This window comes from Camelina sativa, chromosome 17 (assembly GCF_000633955.1).
Source record: "Camelina sativa cultivar DH55 chromosome 17, Cs, whole genome shotgun sequence".
NCBI classification, from domain to species: Eukaryota; Viridiplantae; Streptophyta; class Magnoliopsida; order Brassicales; family Brassicaceae; genus Camelina; species Camelina sativa.
The window spans coordinates 11,251,029-11,269,972 of record NC_025701.1 but is presented as its reverse complement, the minus strand read 5'-3'; the positions used below and the strand labels follow the sequence as shown (position 1 = coordinate 11,269,972).

The window sequence follows — 18,944 nt, the reverse complement described above, 5'->3', positions numbered from 1 at the left end:
TTTTAGCAACTTTTACCTCATAGTCGTAACGAGTGTAATAGTGACGACCATAAGTAGCCCAGTGCTGGCGGACAATGTCTTCAACCGTCACCAGTTTACCGTCACCGTCAATATTTCCCTTGTTTTTGTGAGCAAGTATTGACATCCAGGCAAGAACTGCCCAAATCCCGTCTTTCTCGCGGATATGATCCGATCCTGTGAAAGATCTTCCCTTCAGAACCGTACACGTTGATTTTAAGTTATTCAAGATGTGTGAGTGTGGAAATAGAAACTAACCAGTTCCAAAACTCTCTTCCCCACATACAGAACACATACCGCCATCCATCAGATTACCAAAAAACTTCCATCCCGTTGGAACCTGATATGTAATTTATGAGAGATGTGAATTAATTTAAGGAGTAGGAAAATAAGAAGCAGCTGGATTTACAAGGTGACATGTACCTCAAAGAACTTCAAATTCAAACTTTTTGCAACGACATCAAGAGCAGCTGAGGTTGGCATGCTCCTAGAAGAAGAAGAGGAAGTTAATAGTAAGCGAAAAAGATAGATTAAAAGAGTTACATACACGTAACTCTTCTAAAAATAAAGAAATCCTGAGTAAATAATACCTTGCAACACCTTTCAAACCAGATTTAAAGTACGGTATGGCCCCAGTAGCATTTGCAGCAATTATAGCAACTGAATCCGAGGGAGTTACAAAGAACCTAGAAAAGAAGAGATACTTTAAGTTTAGAAGTACTTGGTTAACCCGTTTCATGTATAAATCTCACTTAAAAGAGCATTAGTAGGCTACCTTTTACCAAGAATCATGTTACGGTCTGCATCACCATCAGCAGCGGCACCAAACTCTGGAGGTTCACCTCCGGTGTCAGATTTACCTAATCCCATTCGTGCCACAAGCTCCTTAGCATAGGTCAAATTGGGATCCGGGTGGCCTCCTCCAAAGTCCTCCTACAAAATGTTGTATTGAGGTAAATAGTGAGCTTGGAGGTTTATATGTAATCATAATAGGATTCTAATTTCTTGGTTAGACAAATTTGAAACCTTGGGTATGCAGTTTAATAATACGCTTTCTTGAGCACCAAGTTCTTCCACAAAGATGCGATGTGCATAGGCTCCAGCAACTCCATGCATTGCATCATAGCTTCATGAAACAAAGTAAATATAACATTAAAGCGAAAGAGCATATATTACAAAACTAAACTCAAATGGAAATGGTTTGGGAACCAATGCAATGCAAGCTACATACCAGAATGTAAACTTTGGAGATGAAATCAATTTCCGGATGGATTCAAAGTCGAAGATTGACCTTAAAGGAAATAGAAAATATTTTTAGAAAGATCAGAGAGACTGCACATAAACCATAGAAAGAGCAGATTCAGGAGAGGGAGATCACTCACTTCATTAGTTTAACATAGTCATCCGCGGAATCAAAAACTTCAACATCGAATTTTCCTTCAGGTCCTTCAAAACTGGTTACACCAATGGCAGAAATATCAACCTGTAGAGACCAGATCAACAATGATTTAACAAAAGGCAGATGATGGAAAATATGCTGCTAAATGAGAGGATTGTTCAGAATTTTTAGATACATTGGGAAGATCTTGTGCTATTGGGTACTCCTTGATTGTCTTAGTGTTCTCGTAAATCTTATCAGTGATTGATTCAGGAGCAGGTCCTCCATTTTCCATATTGTATTTGATTCCAAAATCCTGTATAACGGGTATCAAATCAACTCTTAGTCTTATCAATCTATATATCTGGTTTACTGAAATGAAACAATAACGTGATACCAAACGAGTAGCTCAATCGAAAGGGGGAAGAGCACAACAGAGACAGAACAACAACGGAACAAACCTCAGTAGGGCCACCAGGGTTGTGACTTGCTGTTAAGATAAATCCTCCCGTTGCTTTTGATCCCTGTAACCAGAGACTGGGATTAAGTCTCTCATAAACATCATACATTTCGTGCTTATAGTGAAGAAAAAAAAAAAAAACCAACGACAACTACAACCATGAGCTTAGAGAAAGATATCTTACATCAGCTCCTGATCTTTCACGAATCACAGCTGATACAGCAGGAGTTGATAAAAGAGTGTTTTTACCAACCCACACACGTCGTACACCATTAGCTGCTGCCATCTTAATTATGATCTGTTAATATAAGAAAACAAAAATTGTATGAAAAGCTGGTAACCATAACTAAATGAAATAGCAGTAACTGAATCTGTAATAGGAACAGGTCAAACAAACTTAGCCAACGGAGCTTACACGCAAGTCATATAGATCATCTTTAAAGATAACCTCTAATCTTTCTATGGCTGTTCTAATTCAAATTTCTGAGAGATAACTATGCGTGGCATTCATCTTAATAGCAGGATTTCCTATCACTAATGAAGCGACATAACAGATGAGTCTCTCAAGATATTGTAAATACATGAGCAGTAATACTGTAATACACAATTATGTCCAGACAGTTCTCGAAGACACGGAATCACATTGGTATTACCTGAACAGCATCATTTGAGAAATAACGACCATCACCAGAGACCACGAGTGTGGCACCTACACAAGATGAACAAATAATCATAAACTTTTCCGAGTGAGCCAAATATCTGCCTGGCAACTATTATGTCAACAACCATCCACTCAAACAGCAACCAAGATGAGTAAGAAAAAATCTCACCTTTAACTTTCTCAGCGGTAAGCGCATTAAATGTTGCTTGGACAAAATTGTGTAGATAATTAGGTTGCTTGAACACTTTCACCTACACAGTTAAATAAACCAAAATCCTAATGAGAAGACACTCATAAGATGCATGCTATTTCGATAACTGCAGAGTAGACCAAACAATGATCACTGGTTTCATAGATCCGACATCGCTGCACATTGTTTATTTTATAAAATTCATTGACACTCATATACAATTTACATATCCATCCAGATCATATATATACTCGACAACAATGTATGAAGAATAAAGATCTGAACAACTAGACTAGATTACACGATGATACACAAATTTCGCCACAATCAATTTAAATAAGCATTCACCGCACAGCAACGTCGCAAACATATATACTAAAATCAAAGATTATAACGTGATCTAGAAGCTGATCCAGATAAAATCATTCATCATAAACGAAATCTGAGAGTAAATTTACGCAAATTTGTCATCATCACTCACTCACTCACTCACTCACTAAATCGCATAATCAATACAGATCAATGCACAGATCAAATCAGATGCCAATAATTTAATCTTAAGAAAATCTAAACAGATCTGATCTAGATGCAACAAACAGTTTAAAGAGTTCGCTAGATTCAGAAGACAGAGATCGATCGAACGAACCTTCTTACGGAGACCAGAAGTTCCTGGTTTCTGGCCATCAATAGGAGATGTAGAGACGATGGAAACCTTGAAAACCATATCCGTCTTGAGAGGATACGAAGAAGATCAGAATTGAATGTTACAGAGAGAAAACGAAAGAGAAGGAGAGTGATGATGATAAAAAGCAAAGCTCTGTGGGAGAGAGAAACAGAGAGAGTATAATCTACGCAAAAATTTAAGCTAAACGAGACCGCGACACGTGTGGCCAAGTGAGTAACACCGGAACGTTTCTCTCGTCTTTTTCACCTTTTTAACGACACCGTAAGAAATCTCAGCCGTTGGATTCGCTGTTTCTTTATTTTTTTCCTTGCGTAAACACTTCAAAGAGGAAATAAATATATTTAGTGGATCGTGTGGATCTAGTAGAATATGCTGATCGTGATACGTTACGTGCTACGTAATCCCATATTGTCCAAAAACGGAAAAAGAAAAATATCTTTTTGATTATTCTAATGAGCGTTTCCAAAATTTACATGACACGAAGTTTGCTCAAACGGGCAAGTTTCTGAGTAGCCGAAGAGCTTTCTCCCATTGTGGTCTTTGAGACATAACGATACGTCTCAATACTGGTGCAGCTCCTGCTCTTATGATGGCTGTGTGGTTCTCACTGTCCATGCTTAGGTTATACAGTACTGATAAACTCGCTTCAACGCACCGCTCGTTTCTTTCTTCTAGAAGCTTTACTAGCGGCTCGATCGCTCCTTGTGAAGCAAGAGTTTGGGTTGATTCTGGAACTTCCTCCGAGATTATCCTGTTTAGTTCCACAACTGCTGCTTCTTTTGCTTCTGGAGTCGAGGAGAAGCTCAGTTGTTCCACAAGACTTGGGATCGTTTTGTAGAGAGTTACCTTTTGATACATAAGAAAGATGATTCAATTAAACTGGTGAAAGTTCTGTAATTGAGTTCCAAACTAATACCACTGAGTCACTGACGTACCTCAACGTTGATCGGATTATTGAGGGATTGAGAGAGAGAGGAGGGAGTGTTGAGTTTGACAAGACAAGCAGCAACCCAGTCTTTGTAGTGTAGAGGGAGGCTTGATCTTAGGATCTTCCTTAGTAATTCCGTGTAGAGCGTCGTATCCATACTTTGGCGAAAACATTCAGAGTCAAGAAGTCTGGTCAGTAACCTTGAAGCAGCGGTAATCGTTAAACCAGCTTCTTCCAACTCAAGCAGATGTTTCTCTAACTCCTCAGCTTCATTCTCAGGTTCTGCATTTCCAAAAAAGTAGACTCGTACGTTGTTATGAATATCACAATTGCTTGGTGTGAAATCATAAGAGGAACCCATTTCTATGAATACAAACAGCTTTAGCTAGTGATACAAGTCTTGTACCTTCCAGGACTTTCTGCCGGAGAGCAACATCCAGAACAGTTGTGATATCCTCGGAGATGACCGTGTCCATGTTCGGATTAGTGATTATACCAAACTCGATGATAGAGATTGCCTTTCTTAGCAGGTTAGGAGAGGCTGTTTTCGCAATCTGGACAAGCCGAGAGAAAACAGCAGCATCCAGCACGTCCTCTCTGTTCATTCCCACCAGATATTGAGTATCTTGATACTTCTAAAATTACAAATAATGAGCAGAAAATAGGAAATCGAGAAGAAGACTGACCTGGAGTCTGCTTTTGATCCATTCACCGGCCCTTCATAAAACTGGAGCATATAGAGAAATAGTTTCAGCCAAAATGAAAACAGATTTAATACACACACCTTCATAAAAGCTGGAAACTAAACACACCTTGGATTCCATTTCCTTGCTAGGATCTAAGATATGAGCAAGTAAATCCAGAATCTGCATAACGTTGTTCACAAAAGACCATGCCAAATCCAGTTATTCCATTATAGCCTAGACAAATATATCAAAGAACAAAGGAGGAAGAAAGTGAAGTCAGACCTGTTCCGTAAGGGTAAGTGAGACCTCTGGCTGCTTCAGAAGATTAATAAGAAACCATACTGCACCTTCAGCTTCAATCCTCTGGCAAACAGTGCGGCTGCATTTGATCAGGTATAAATAATTACAACCTCTGAGGAGAAACTACTTAATAAAAAAATGATAATTCTCAAAAAAAAGCACCTAAGAGATAAATTTTTCAAAGCACGGATGACAGGTAATTTAACAGTCTCTTTGTTGTTGTTGGCTAAAAGCTGAATCAAAGGCTTTACAGCTCCGGCTTCCATGAAAGAAATCCGCATATCCTCGTTGATAGATGCATCAGCAATTGACGCTGCAGCTCTTGTAACTGCCAATTCGTCTGCCAGTCCAAGAATCAAGACTAAACGAGCCACACCATCTACACAAGGAAGAAGAGTAAGCTGCTCAGATTTCCCAGGCCCTTCAGATTTAATTTCCTTCTCAAACTCAATTGCTCCAATACGGGCAAGGAACTGCTGATTTGTCCTCCCAACAATTGCTTTCATTTTGGCTTCGTCTACGTCATCAACGTTCTTGTCAACACTCAAACCAAGGAGCAGCTCAGAGGCACCAAATCTAGAAGGAGCTTTTCTTGTCTGCTCGATCTTTATACCATCTGGTAAACTAGGCCAAGAATACAGATCCGGTCTGAAAGACTTGTAAGCGTCTGCACCAATTATGGGAATGGGTACGACACCCTCCTCAATGACGAGAATTCTGTAGTATTCGTCTTTGGCGAGCTCCAAAAGCACATTTCTTGCTTCTTTTCTAATGATTTTAGACCCTTTGTTATCTGTATTATCGCCTTTCAATAGTTTTGCCTGGATTCCAATCACGAAGGTAATGAGCAAACGGAAGCATAACTAACTATTAGACAGTTTTCATATAAATACCATTCCCCTAAGCGATGCTCAGCCAACTTCACATAGTTTCAGTTATTTCAGTTCTCCCCTTGACTATTAGCTATCACTACACTCTAACATGCCACAGATGAGCTGTAATAGATGGATATTTGGATGGAAAGCTAAAAGGTCTTATAGATGGATATTTGGATGGAAAGCTAAAAGGTCTTACCAGTTTTGGTATGACTCCTACTTCAACCAGAATCTTGTGGTTTGAGCGGCTAAGGGATAAATTGGCCAAGACGCCACCAGCTGCTTCCTTTACGTTTACATCATCATCTTCAAGGAAACTAATGAGTAGCCTAAGGATATCAAAGTTCGCAACCTTTTCCCTAATTTCTTCGTCCACAGTCAGATTCCACAGAGCACATATACACTGTTCTTTCACCTGAAAAACAAAACTACCATATAATCAACCTCAAAAATTTGAATCCAACAAACAGAAGTATATACTACTTTGGAACATCAAGCTTTCATACCACTGTAGCTAACGAAGGCTGGCTCAATAGAGCGGTAATCTCTTCCAACGCTGCACTCTCAGCAACGGATTCTCTATACAGATTCACAGAAGCTATAGACCGTATCAACCCAGCAGCAGCTTCACAGGCGGAGCTGGAATCTGACTTAAGAAGATTGACAATAAGATTCAAACAACCATGAAATTGCATTATCGCATCAACACATTTCTTTCCACCCAAAGAGTACTTCCATAGCGCCTCTATGGCCTGTTCTCTGTCAAGAGGGTCATTGTCCAAACCAAGCATTCGAACAAACAAGGCCACATAGCTATCACCAACACTTGAAGAGCTTTTCTTCCTCACTTCTTCACCATCTTCAAACTAAGCTTATACGCCAACACACAAATACAATCATCGTTCAGTATCTTAACCAGAAGACATAAAGCATAAACCTTTAATCTATAATCGATGTTAATTTTCTGATACTAGACAATCTGAGAAATCAGAGCTCATAAGAGGGACTTACAGAAGCGACGGAACTTTTTTCTGTTTCTCCACCGTGGGAAAGATCAAAACTTGAATTGAGTTCGGAGAAACCATGACGGAGATGACGATTCGAGTGGATAAGTACTGGAAAGTGGCTGAAGGAGAGTTCGCGTCTTCTTCCTCTAGGCTGTTTTCTAGCTTCGACAGTGAGAAACTGGATTTGGGTGCTTGAGATTGGTAACAGACGCAAACATGGGAGCTCGAGAACGCCCACACCGGAAGATACTGTAGAGAGTGACATAGGAAGCTAATCAATCAGTTGGAACGTCCCTTCTCTCTGAGCCTTCAAAGTTCTGATTTTTTTCTTCTTCTCCAGTGTTCGCTTGGTGATAAATATACTGAGACGAGTCGACTCTCTTTTTTCTCTCTGATTCTTCAAAGGTCTAATCTTTTTCTCTTTAATTGTTTTTTTTTTTCTGGCCCAAAATGTTTATACTTTAACTTTACCAAAAATGTGGTCTAGAAGGGAATCGAACTCGCAACCTCACTGCTTCAAACTTGTAAATATCTTTGTAAAGCTGTTTTGTAGAAGATACTTATAAACAGTAGAGATTTGGGAATGTAGATTTGGATGGAACAAACGAGTTATGAGGTTAACATAAGAGCAAATGAAAATATAACTTTATTGTTCCCTGAAAGAAGGAAAAACGAAGAACATCTTAAATTAGAAACAGTCTCAACAACTTCTACAACTTTTGAGCTTTGAACAAACTCCTCAAAAGTACATGATTATAAGACATAAACCTCCTCTCTTCAGTCTTCACTCATTAGGCTCCCCCTAATGCCGGTCAGGTTTCAACACTTTGTAATCAGAGAGTATAATTTTCAAGCACTTCTCTACACCGACGATAAGGAGACTTGCTTCTCTTGCTTGTCACGCCCCCTCAGGTGTATTCACTTCATTTCTTCAACACTGACATTACTGTCTCGGTAAATTTGTTGAGGTCCAACGACTCCACTAGGTTGTTCACGTAGGCCATAGCCTCAGGGTTGGCAGACACAGCAGCAGCACCAGCAAAACCAGCAGCCAGAACTGCAGCAGTGGTAGCTATACTTTTGATGCAGCCACCACTTGAGAGTTTCCCGAAGAACACCTTGCAGCTCTTATCAGCATCTTTGTAAAGGGACGACTGGTTTGCACCATTGGCTCCTTCCTCGGCAAGAGCTTCCTCGTTCTGTAGATTAGTAAAATATCATTGGATAAGAAACGGTACTTAAGGTAGTGAATTATTTACAAAGAGGTTTAAAAGATGGAACACTGTTTTGGAACCTTTTGTCTGAAGCTCTTCATTGTTTGGTTGAGAGTGAGGGCTTCTGCAGGAGTCAGCTTGACAAAACGCTCCTTCCACTCGTCAATGAGCTTTTTAAGAACAGCAACACTGGCTTCCAAATTCTCGATATAGAGATTCTCCTGTTAACCCGATCCACAAAAATAAGTATAAGTCCAGTCACAAATAACTCATAAGTGGGAAAAGAATGAATGAATGAATCCTACCCAGTGCTTGCAGCAATCAATGTTTTGGGTGAGAGCCCAGATAGTGACTGCAGCCGCTTCCTTGGCTAATACGGGATTTCCTGTACCGAAACATTATTCAAAATGTTATTGCATCGTCTACTAGCGGACGTGTAGGTGGGAATTTAGAGATAAAGTTTGGCATACCTTCCCCGGCTGCTTTCAGGGAAAATGTGAATATTTGCTGAGTGACTTGCTTCATTGCCTTACTTCCAGGTGCACCAGCAAGAGACACCTCCTTCAGCAAGGGATATATTGCCTCAAACCTCTCTGTAGCCTGCACGTCAAACCATTTTACAGATCAACCCTCATTCATTATTTTGGAAATCCCAATATTACGTTACCTTCACTCTTGCAGATGATGCGGGGAATGTAAGTCGAACCAAGATCTCAAAGGAAGGAGGTGGAATCAATCGCTCTCCCTTCCTAACAGCCCCGTTTACAAGTATTGTCCGGGCCTTCGGGTTAGATAATATCCTGAAATAAAAAACACAATAACCAAGATCAGATAGATAATTATCACACTCACATAAACAGGACATCATATGAAAAAACACAACTCACCTCTCAACCAACTGAAGGATAAGATCCCTTGACTGAGGATTGCAACTCTTGCTACTGACCACCGGTAACAAGTTGTGCGCCCACGCGTACAAGCCTACTGATATATCACCTTGGGAGGCCTGTGCATAGTTATCAGTTAAGAGAAAGCGCATTCCAGAATCTCTATCATAAAACACACGTTTTGGTAATTTTAAGGTCTTTGCTATATTAAGAATAAAACTTCACACACCTGAGCCATCATCCAAACTATAACTGGAAGCTTATCTTGTCCCTGATACTTGGGATTCTCCCTCAAAGTTGGCAATATATTGGTTAGAGCATCAGGCTTCTTGCGCAATACCATTGCTACTGTCACAAATATCGCAACCTATTCATCAAAAGAATCGTGCAATGATGAATCTAGTAATGCAATCAATAACCAGATCGCTGTATCCACAAAACCAAAACCAAAGCCATGTAACTGGTATTATTCAGACCAACCAGACAATAACGTTTAGCTACCAAAATACCTGAGATTTTGAAGAAGCGTGTTGAGCGCCCTTCTTACCGCCCTTGGCAGCTCCTTGTTGAACAGCCAAGTCAGCAAGAATACAATCCAATCCCCACAATACAAAGACTCCAAGTGCCTCAATGGGACGTTGGTTGATCCAATCAGCTGATGTCTTATAGACAGCTTCATGAATATGAGAGAGTGGAATCTATTGAAGAAGAAAAAGATATCAGCTCTATGAAGACAAAAAAACCCAAAAGCAAACTATATAATCTATGATTAGACAAGACACAAAACATACAATGCAACTATTGGGAACTGTGTTTAGCTACACTATGGGAACTTTATGCATGGCCAAAAATTGAGAGAGATATAACTCACATCGATCAGCTTAGATAAAGGAGACTCCTTGAACGTTTTAACCCATGGGAAATGAGCTGAGGATACTTGAGAGAGTGCTCTCCCAAAGTAATCAGCATATCTCATTAGCTGAATCTCTGGTTGACTCCCATAAGATTCCTATTCAAAGATTCAATTTTTTTACTTATCAAGAAGAAGATCACAATCAAGCGAATTATACATTACATCCATGCACACATACCGTAGCTTCAACGAGGAAAGCTTCGAGATTGGAGACATCAATCTTAGCAGCAGCTTCAGCTAATGTCACCTTAGGCTTCTTCTCCTTCTTAACCTTTGGTTTCTTAACTTCCTCTGCCTTTAAATTCTCCTTCCCCACCGCGATTTCACTGTCGCTGTCTTCATCACCGTAACCGTTAGATCTCCGTTTAGATCTCTCATCATCAGACACATCCGCCGCATCAGAAGCTTTCTTCGCCGCGAGGATCCGTCGATGACGACCCTCAGCTTGCTCCTCGAGAGAACGGAAGACGTTGTCTCCTCCTCCGTTGGATAAAGCCCCGTTGGAGATTAGATTCCCGGTGACAGTACCGTTCGCCGCCGTCGATTGATCCGCCGGTTTTTGCTTCCGGTTGCGTTTTGGGTACACCACTTTCTTCCAACCATGGTCGTTGTGAGAGTTACCATTGGTGGTTTCAAAGCCATTGTTGTACTCCGCGGATTCGATCGGATCCATATCTTTTTCGAAAAATAAAAATTCAAATCGTTTTTAGTGTTTTTGATTTTCCCGGCGAGAAAGAACGGCGACGACGACAAAGAGACGACGTGATGACTGGACGGAGAGGTATATTTTTATCGGATGTCCCCGAAGGGACGACGGAGAGGTATATAAATAGGTTCAATTCAATACATTCGATGGTATGACATCATTATTACTATATTTTTTTAAAAAAGTTTTATTTCGTCGTCGATAATATGACATTTACTTTGTTTTGAGTTTTGACCAAAATATAAATCAAGGATTTAATTTAATATAATAATCAAGAACACGAAACTGGATGATGTTCGGTAATTATTATTTCATTATTTATAGCTTTGAGATGTTCGGTAATTATTTGTTCTTTTCGATCTAATCCAAAATAAAATATATGGATATTTTAGATTAGAATCTGGTATTCTGATACCAGAATCAAGATATATATCCAGATTAAAAATAGATATATTTTAAATTATATGTTTTTTTTAAAGGTGGAATATTTATTAGAATATCCCAAATAAGTATGTTCTTAAATTTGAATGAAAAAAAAAAAACTATTTTAATTATCTTAGCTATATTTCACGGATCTAGATATTTTACAGGTATGGACATATTTATGTAATTGTTTTTTAGATCAAGATGGAGATATTATAAATTTTTAATTTTAAAAGTTTTTGATTCGCGTTCACTCATATAATAGCCAAATTAGGTACTAACCCGCGTTAAACTGCGGGCATAAGTTTTTACATATGTAAATTTGTAATCACTTATTTTGTTATTATGTTATTTATAATCATTTGTGATTATAAATTCATCTTGCTTATATTATACTTTTGTATTTTAAAAATATTTATTGAAAAACTTTGTCAATAAAACATTTTTTTTTTTTTTTTTGGTTATGAAAATATTATGAGTATAATTTTATTGTGGTTAGTAATTTATTTTATTGTTAAGAGTATTTAGATTTGGTAAATCTAAGCTGTTAAACGACTGATTGACATGTTACCTGCGATTTTTTCTGCTTACTTAGATAATTAGGCTAGATGATTAATTATTAATTATCAATATTACCCTTAATGATTCTATCTTTTATTTAACTATTTTTAATGGCATTTGAATGTAAATTTTAACACTTTTTAAGGTCAGTTTCTTTTAGTACTTCTCAATTAATATAGTAGGATAAATTTTCGTATTTTGCCAAGAAAAAAAAATGTTAAAAAAGTCAGATTTTGAACGAAAAAAAAGCTGTTCCAATACTTCCATCCACCATTGTAATATTTGTCAAACATTTAGTGAATGTATTTTTTTATCCGAAGCCAGATCTAGAAAATTAAACCAGCTAGAAGTTTATTTTTTCCTTTTATAAGTACGAGTGATTAATCTATATATACATTTTTGGAGACATTTAGCAAATAAATTCTAAAGTTGCAACCTATTTACAAGCATGCCATTAGCATTAATTATTAATTTATTTTTATTTATTTAATTAGTATTAAGTTTTGATTTTTGGAAAACAAGATTTCCTATTCTAATAAAATTTCCAAAACAATAGGAACCACTTCCTTTAACATTAAGTATTAAGTTTATAATTAATTTAATTAATATTAAGTTTCCAATTTTACAAAACAATATTTTCTCTATACAGACATTTCCTAAACAATCAATCGGCATAATCAATAAATGACAATGTTTTTAAAACAGACCGGAAGTCTTTCGGGTTACTGAGCCAATTAGTCGAACGGATTGAACTACAGGTCAATTATTTTATTGGTTTGTTTACATTTTATGAATATAACATCAACTTTTTATAAATACTAGGTTTTCACCCACGGTACACCGCGGGACTAAATTATAAATTAATATATTTTAAATAATATTTTTTTAATTTATTTAGTTTTCAAATTCCCAATTAATTAAATTTTATCTAATTAATTTATAATTTTGTTTAGAATATTTTTCTTTTTCTTACGTTTTATACAGTTTATAACCTAATTATATTAAATTTGTTATTAGATAGAATATCAAAATTTTAGAACACTTAGTTTTGTTTTCTATAATTAAACAGAGGTATATACTTAGTGTACACATAAAAATATACACTAACAAAACTAAGTGTTCTAACACTTAGTGTATATTTTTATGTGTATACAATTTTTTTTTTGAAATATTAAGAATGTGTTGTAGTATTTGTAATATTTTGTAGTTCATATACTAAATAATTTATAAGTTAATTTTCTAAACTATGACTACAAATCTATAGTATATGAAATAAACTAATAGTTTTAGTGTTGGTTATATAGTCTAAACCAGTCATGCTAGAGTATGTGAGGCTAAAAGTCACTTTTTATCAAATCAGTTTTTTAAAATTTTTAAAGAATAATACCTCTTCACTCACCTCCTTATAAAATAAGAAAATAAAATATGTATACATTTACAATTATGTTTGTTACCTTTTAAAACACTTAGTTTCTATAGAAAAATATCAAATATAAGTAAAATTAATTTGTTATTAAATTAATTATTTAATGCCAATAGCATGTCTGTAAATAAGTGTCAACTTCAGGATTTATTTTATAAATGTCTTCAAAAATGTATATATAGATATGAACAAAACATACATAGTTAAATATTAGCGGTCGATATAACATTCCTACTTTTAGTACACGTAGGAATTCTATATACTAACAAAATACTTTTGAATTTCTATACTAACTAATATATCTATATTTGTAAGTTTATACATTTAAAAATATATAAATTAGACATTAGTTATATATATAGTTAATTTATAAAACAAATTACATTTTTTATAAAAAGATAGCCACGCGGTGTACCGCGGGTGAATATCTAGTCATAAATGACAATCAAATGCATAGAGCCATAAAGACTATGAATCAATATTTTTAAGATTTTTTTTAAAAAATTATATATATATATATATATTTTTTCAAGATTTTTTGAAAAAATAATATTTAACCAAAAAAATAATTCAAAATGACTTTTAGAGGTAAAGAGAAAAATGGAAAGTGGTGCCGGTGGTGGTGATCGGTGGAGAAGTTCGTGACTTAGTGCAACAATAATTTGAGAGTCACACAAATAATTTTTCGATAAAGTCAACGACGAAATCAAAGGGCTTAATAACAAAATCATGCATGTGGTTAAATTGTCTATCTCCATTACTACTAACGTTTTGTGACAAACTAATCAAAATTTAAAACTAATCAGTACGTACGTGAACGCAACGTGATAATAACTACGCAAGTTTCGATCAGACTACGTGATTACATGTTGGAATTGGTTTTTTTTTTTTTTTTGGTCTTTCTTAGCCAAAACCACAAAGAAAAGACATACTGTGAGATAATTATTTTTTTTGTTCATCATCATCATCATATTAGGCCCAAAATTGGCTGTTTGGCCAATTAGTTTGAGGCGTAAAGTCATATATATTCATACAAAATTTCTTTCAAAAAATTAAACACTACAATATTTATATTGTTGTGTTACATTTACGTATGTGGGTAGAATTGTTTGCTCGTTGGATACAACTATACAAGCACGCCATTATATCGATCGACTAGGCTAAAAGAGAGCAAGCGTACACTCCAAATTAATCCAAACAAACATATAACCACTGATTGCAGCGACTATTTTTGCAAGAGAATCCATACTAGGATCATCTTTGCGACCACGTACTGGGTGATGATGAAATCATTTGTTTATTACGTTGTATTGACTACTTTTACATCCTACATATATAGTACTATTAACTATCGACAAAAACCGAAAACACAAAATCTAACATAAACATCCAAGATACGAAAGCCGTACGGTTGCAAACGATCAACAAACAATAGAAACCGCATCACTTAGCCTAATTGGGAGTCTAGTTAATAAACATTGTAGTATACTTTTAAAACCAAACAAAACAATTATTTAATTATAAAATGATTCGAGATTTGCGTACGGAACCACTCAGTAATATTTAAAACAGATTAAGAAAATCCAACAATTAAGAAAATTAATACGCAGCTAGCATAAGCACATGCATATTTATTGACAACTAACTAAGCAAAACATTATCTATCCAGTACCAAAGAATGTGGCTACCACACTTTTCTCTAGTACCTCTAAGGCTTTTCCAGATTTGATGCACCTTGGAGTCTTGTATTGACCAATCGAAGCACCTTGTGAGATGAAGATATCCATAAGAGAGTCAAATGTCCCATGACGCACCACCTTTATCTCCAATGGTCCTAGAGATTCTTCTTTGAACCGACAGATCTTGTAAACAATGTCAAATGAATCCTCCATTAGTAAACAATATTTGGAGAATGTCTCTTGTTTGAGGTCCATTTGCTTCTTGCTCTTTTTGTCTTCGTTTTTGTCCTTTACTTCCCAATAAACTACGTAGTGACCCGGGACAGTGGAGTTATCAGCATAGCTAGTGAAGTCAACTAGCATGAGATCTGATGAGTCAAGAGCGAGTTTTGCGCGATTAACCGCCTTAAACAGATCATCTTCGTTAGTTTTGTCCAAGTCAATGCTTAAAACTACGTTGTCTCTTCTTATAAACCTAAACTGAGGTGCTTTGTTGTAGAAACCAGTCACCAATAGAACATCTCCAATTCTTATTCTATACAAGCCTGAAGGAAATTATAAAAAGAGAGAAAAATAACTTTCTCAATATCATAACATAAAAAAAAAAAAAAAAAAATAGTTTTTGAAATCCATATTGTTTTACTATCTAGCTCACCTGAGAAATTGGTGACCACAGCTTCATAATAACATCCGAGTTTCACATCCCCAAGGTCAACAACGTCATTCATATCTCCATCCACTGGTATGAACTCGAAGTAGGACACATTGGGCATGAAAGTGTACGATACATCATCAGGCTTGCACATAGGATTGAGATTTAACCCGAATTGAGTCTCCGAAGAAGCATAGATCGTTGAAATGAGAGGCAGCGTATCATTAGAGTAATAGTTTAAGGTGGGAACATACTGAGCCATCGAACCTGTTTCAATATATTTAGCTCTTGGCCAAAGTTTTGTGATTATACCTTTCCAACACTTTTGGCTGCAAATTTTTTCAATGGTCTTTGCCACTTCTGGCTGAGCCGCACCAAGAACTATAGACACGGAATCTCGACAACCAATGTCTGTGATCCACTCGCTGAGCTGCCCTGATCGGATGTTTGAACACAACTCCTCCCATGAATCTTCAAGAAACTTGATTGCTCGGACCATGACTGAAGCAAAGATAGAACCAATTCTTGTAACGTTATTTCTTTGAACCAGACCACAAAGCAAATGGCAGTAGAGATTCTGTTTGTAGTCTGGACATAATATAACTTCATCAGGACTGGTGTACGTATAATACCAGTTCGATGGACGGTTCTTGAAATAGTTGCTCTTTAAATAGCTACTGCTTGCGACTCGAGCAGGCAAGCCAGAGGGTGTGTTGGATTCGAGTTTAGTGAAGTAAAACATCATCGCCTTTCCTTTCTCCACACCTTTCACATTACTAGACAGAACAAGAAACTAATGATTTTATTTATTTAATTTGTTATATGAGTAATTTAATTTCATTCATGAGTTTCGTTTAAAACTATGGACTTACTTGCTTATAACGTGCATCCGAATATCATACATGAAGGTCAAGTTGTCTAAATAAATTTCATTCCATGGCATCATCTTTTGTGCTCCCCCTGAAGTTCCCGTACTACAACCACCATTTTTAGAATTATAGGGCATGATATTTTCACATTTGGAATTTACAAAACAATAACACAATATTTTATAACATGCAAACGTAAAACAATCATGATCTTAGTTAATTAACTAAGATCATGATTGTTTTAGAAATATATCGGTAAACGTTATAAATATTTTATAACATGCAAACGTTAGAAATATATCGGTAAATGTGTGAAACGATTTTTGGATAGATCTTAAGCTTCCAAAAGATTCTTCATGTTTGTACCTTAATTAAGAACTTGAGATATTCTAATATATGCTTGACAGAATTAGATTTCTGAAAAATATGTATATGGACTCAACTTCCTCGGATCTTGCGTATCACATGCATAACATATCAGTAAAGTTACTAATTTTATCTTGAAACTTACATATCACATGCATCCATATCAGTAAATTATGAAAAATATACTTTTGAGTGGTATTATTAGTAAAACATGTTTCATTACTATATTTTGATCCATCTATATATATAAGCCCTAGTATTAGTATACTAGTCTAAAACATTGTATTTTTTTAAGCTTAGTTGGATACTTGGATTCAGTTCTTCTTTAAATATTTTAGTTAACTTCGATATTCATCTTAATTTAATTTGTATATTTATTTCGATTAATTTCTTCCAATTACCTACGTTCAAAAATGAAAGGGTCATTGTTCGTTATGAACTCGTCATTAATTTGCTACAACCCTACAACATCTTCTTATCTTACATGTGCTGGGCTAGGCATACATACATTTTCTAAACGAACAGTAATAGAGAAACGTTAAAAAAAGAGAGACGTGGGATAGTTTAATTTGAGAAGATAAATTTTGGATCATTTGGAGTAGATGCCCCATGAGGTTATCAAGGGTTAATGATCGACTTCTCACGCAATCTACCGACTAAATCTACTCTGATAATCTATTCATTCAGATGTAAGGTCACATCCGACTTCAATATATTGGCTAATATAGATAGATAGTTTCACTTCTATGTAACCAATATGTGAATTTAATTTTTATACTCTAAAAGTACATGTAGTTGTAAATTTGTATAAGAAGAAGATAAACCGGATACATCATGTTTATGACTTTGTATGCAAATATAGACTTTACTTAACAATTCAATAATTCATCATAAAAGAAAAAGTAGTTGATTGATAAACTCCAAGAGATACATATTAACTAACTGTCTAACAGATAATATAGAAAAACAGTGAACATATCGATAGAAATCAAAATCGCTTTTATTATCTCGTCTCAATAACCAATAAAGTTACTCCAACAACAATTCCACAAATTGCGCCTACATCAAAGTTGTGATTTCCTTGTTAAAATTCTGATTTTGTTTCTTTTTTCTTTTCTTTTCTGTTCGTCTCTGAACCACACTTGCATAGTCAAATATACTAAAAAAAACGCAATGCAAAATTTCACATTTCTGTTAATCAAAATTTTAAAACTAATTTTGCAGAATACACATTGAGAACACAAAATATCAAAAGAACTTCAAACTTATTTTATTTCCTGAAAGCAACTTCATCGTAAGAAACAAAACAAATCATAAGTTCAAACATGACAAAAACCAAAAAAAAAAAAAACAGAGAACCAATCTGAGTGAGCACACACATTCAAAAGAGAGAGCTAATGAGTTGAGACTTTAAGACTAAAAGACTTGTTAATCCAAGCCTTAAAGCTTCTTCCACCAGCTCCTCCTTTTCTAGCTCCATTAACCGGAAAATTCGAACTTTTTCCATTGTCTCCTTCCACCTTCTTCTTCTTCTCCTCTGGTTTCTTACACAACATAAAGTTCCTCACTCCCAACGACCCTATTGCTTCCCATGGACTCAAAGCTACACCAAAAACATAAAATAATCAAAACCAAACTTTCACAAACCCTAGAAACTAAAAACAGAGTAAATTGAGAAATCATCACCTCCAGGTCCAACCAATGGACAATAGAAAACAAAATCTTTGAAATCAGATCCAAGAATCGGCAAACGACCTTCTTTAGCGTAACATTTCAAAGCAGTATCAATCACAGCTGCGACGAGATCACCTTCATTAGCAACGAACCTGATCGGACCAGCACTACCAAGAAACGTAACGCTGATCAAGATTCTGTTTCCTTTAACGATCTGACTCTTCTTCTTGCAAAGCACCATCCTTTTTTTTTTTTTTCAAAAACTTATAAAAAAACAAGATCTACTACAACAAAGGATGAATGATGATGATGGGTCACGGGTCGAGGCCGATGCAACGGTAGTACCAGCCTTCTTTGCAAGAACCGAATGAGAAAACAGAGTCTGTAGA

At 35.9% G+C, this 18,944-nt stretch overlaps 5 protein-coding genes across 5 annotated transcripts in view; all 5 read right to left on the bottom strand.

The window, feature by feature from the left end:
* LOC104756684 (probable phosphoglucomutase, cytoplasmic 1) overlaps positions 1 to 3,533 on the bottom strand; it is a 5,584-nt gene extending 2,051 nt beyond the window's left edge. Inside the window, exons 1-14 of the mRNA XM_010479306.2 lie at positions 3,354 to 3,533; positions 2,687 to 2,768; positions 2,510 to 2,565; positions 2,041 to 2,154; positions 1,858 to 1,920; positions 1,593 to 1,712; positions 1,401 to 1,501; positions 1,250 to 1,309; positions 1,045 to 1,144; positions 794 to 951; positions 609 to 704; positions 442 to 505; positions 277 to 358; positions 17 to 195 (exon numbers count right to left, since the gene is read on the bottom strand). Coding sequence (XP_010477608.1) covers positions 17 to 195; positions 277 to 358; positions 442 to 505; positions 609 to 704; positions 794 to 951; positions 1,045 to 1,144; positions 1,250 to 1,309; positions 1,401 to 1,501; positions 1,593 to 1,712; positions 1,858 to 1,920; positions 2,041 to 2,154; positions 2,510 to 2,565; positions 2,687 to 2,768; positions 3,354 to 3,431 — 1,353 coding nt within the window. The 5' untranslated portion in view covers positions 3,432 to 3,533. The remainder of the gene's footprint in view (positions 1 to 16; positions 196 to 276; positions 359 to 441; positions 506 to 608; positions 705 to 793; positions 952 to 1,044; positions 1,145 to 1,249; positions 1,310 to 1,400; positions 1,502 to 1,592; positions 1,713 to 1,857; positions 1,921 to 2,040; positions 2,155 to 2,509; positions 2,566 to 2,686; positions 2,769 to 3,353) is intronic.
* Positions 3,810 to 7,616, bottom strand: LOC104756682. The gene is made up of 10 exons (XM_010479305.1): positions 7,193 to 7,616; positions 6,688 to 7,047; positions 6,381 to 6,596; positions 5,469 to 6,127; positions 5,289 to 5,385; positions 5,133 to 5,186; positions 5,007 to 5,047; positions 4,727 to 4,917; positions 4,328 to 4,602; positions 3,810 to 4,238 (listed from the first exon to the last, which is right to left on the bottom strand). The coding sequence occupies exons 1-10, from the start codon at positions 7,451 to 7,453 to the stop codon at positions 3,882 to 3,884; spliced, it is 2,511 nt and encodes an 836-aa protein (XP_010477607.1). The 5' UTR covers positions 7,454 to 7,616; the 3' UTR covers positions 3,810 to 3,881.
* Positions 7,812 to 11,028, bottom strand: LOC104756681. The gene is made up of 10 exons (XM_010479304.2): positions 10,381 to 11,028; positions 10,161 to 10,298; positions 9,799 to 9,987; positions 9,519 to 9,656; positions 9,290 to 9,408; positions 9,070 to 9,202; positions 8,873 to 9,002; positions 8,708 to 8,787; positions 8,483 to 8,623; positions 7,812 to 8,387 (listed from the first exon to the last, which is right to left on the bottom strand). The coding sequence occupies exons 1-10, from the start codon at positions 10,873 to 10,875 to the stop codon at positions 8,112 to 8,114; spliced, it is 1,839 nt and encodes a 612-aa protein (XP_010477606.1). The 5' UTR covers positions 10,876 to 11,028; the 3' UTR covers positions 7,812 to 8,111.
* Positions 14,957 to 16,667, bottom strand: LOC104759375 (4-substituted benzoates-glutamate ligase GH3.12). The gene is made up of 3 exons (XM_010482311.2): positions 16,519 to 16,667; positions 15,650 to 16,422; positions 14,957 to 15,539 (listed from the first exon to the last, which is right to left on the bottom strand). Exons 1-3 carry the CDS (start codon positions 16,650 to 16,652, stop codon positions 14,977 to 14,979), a joined length of 1,470 nt encoding a protein of 489 aa, XP_010480613.1. The 5' UTR covers positions 16,653 to 16,667; the 3' UTR covers positions 14,957 to 14,976.
* On the bottom strand, positions 18,070 to 18,944 carry LOC104756680 (the record flags this gene model as incomplete). The annotated part of the gene is given in 2 exon segments (XM_010479302.2): positions 18,070 to 18,484; positions 18,568 to 18,944. Coding segments are annotated over 2 exon segments (438 nt in total). The 3' UTR covers positions 18,070 to 18,275.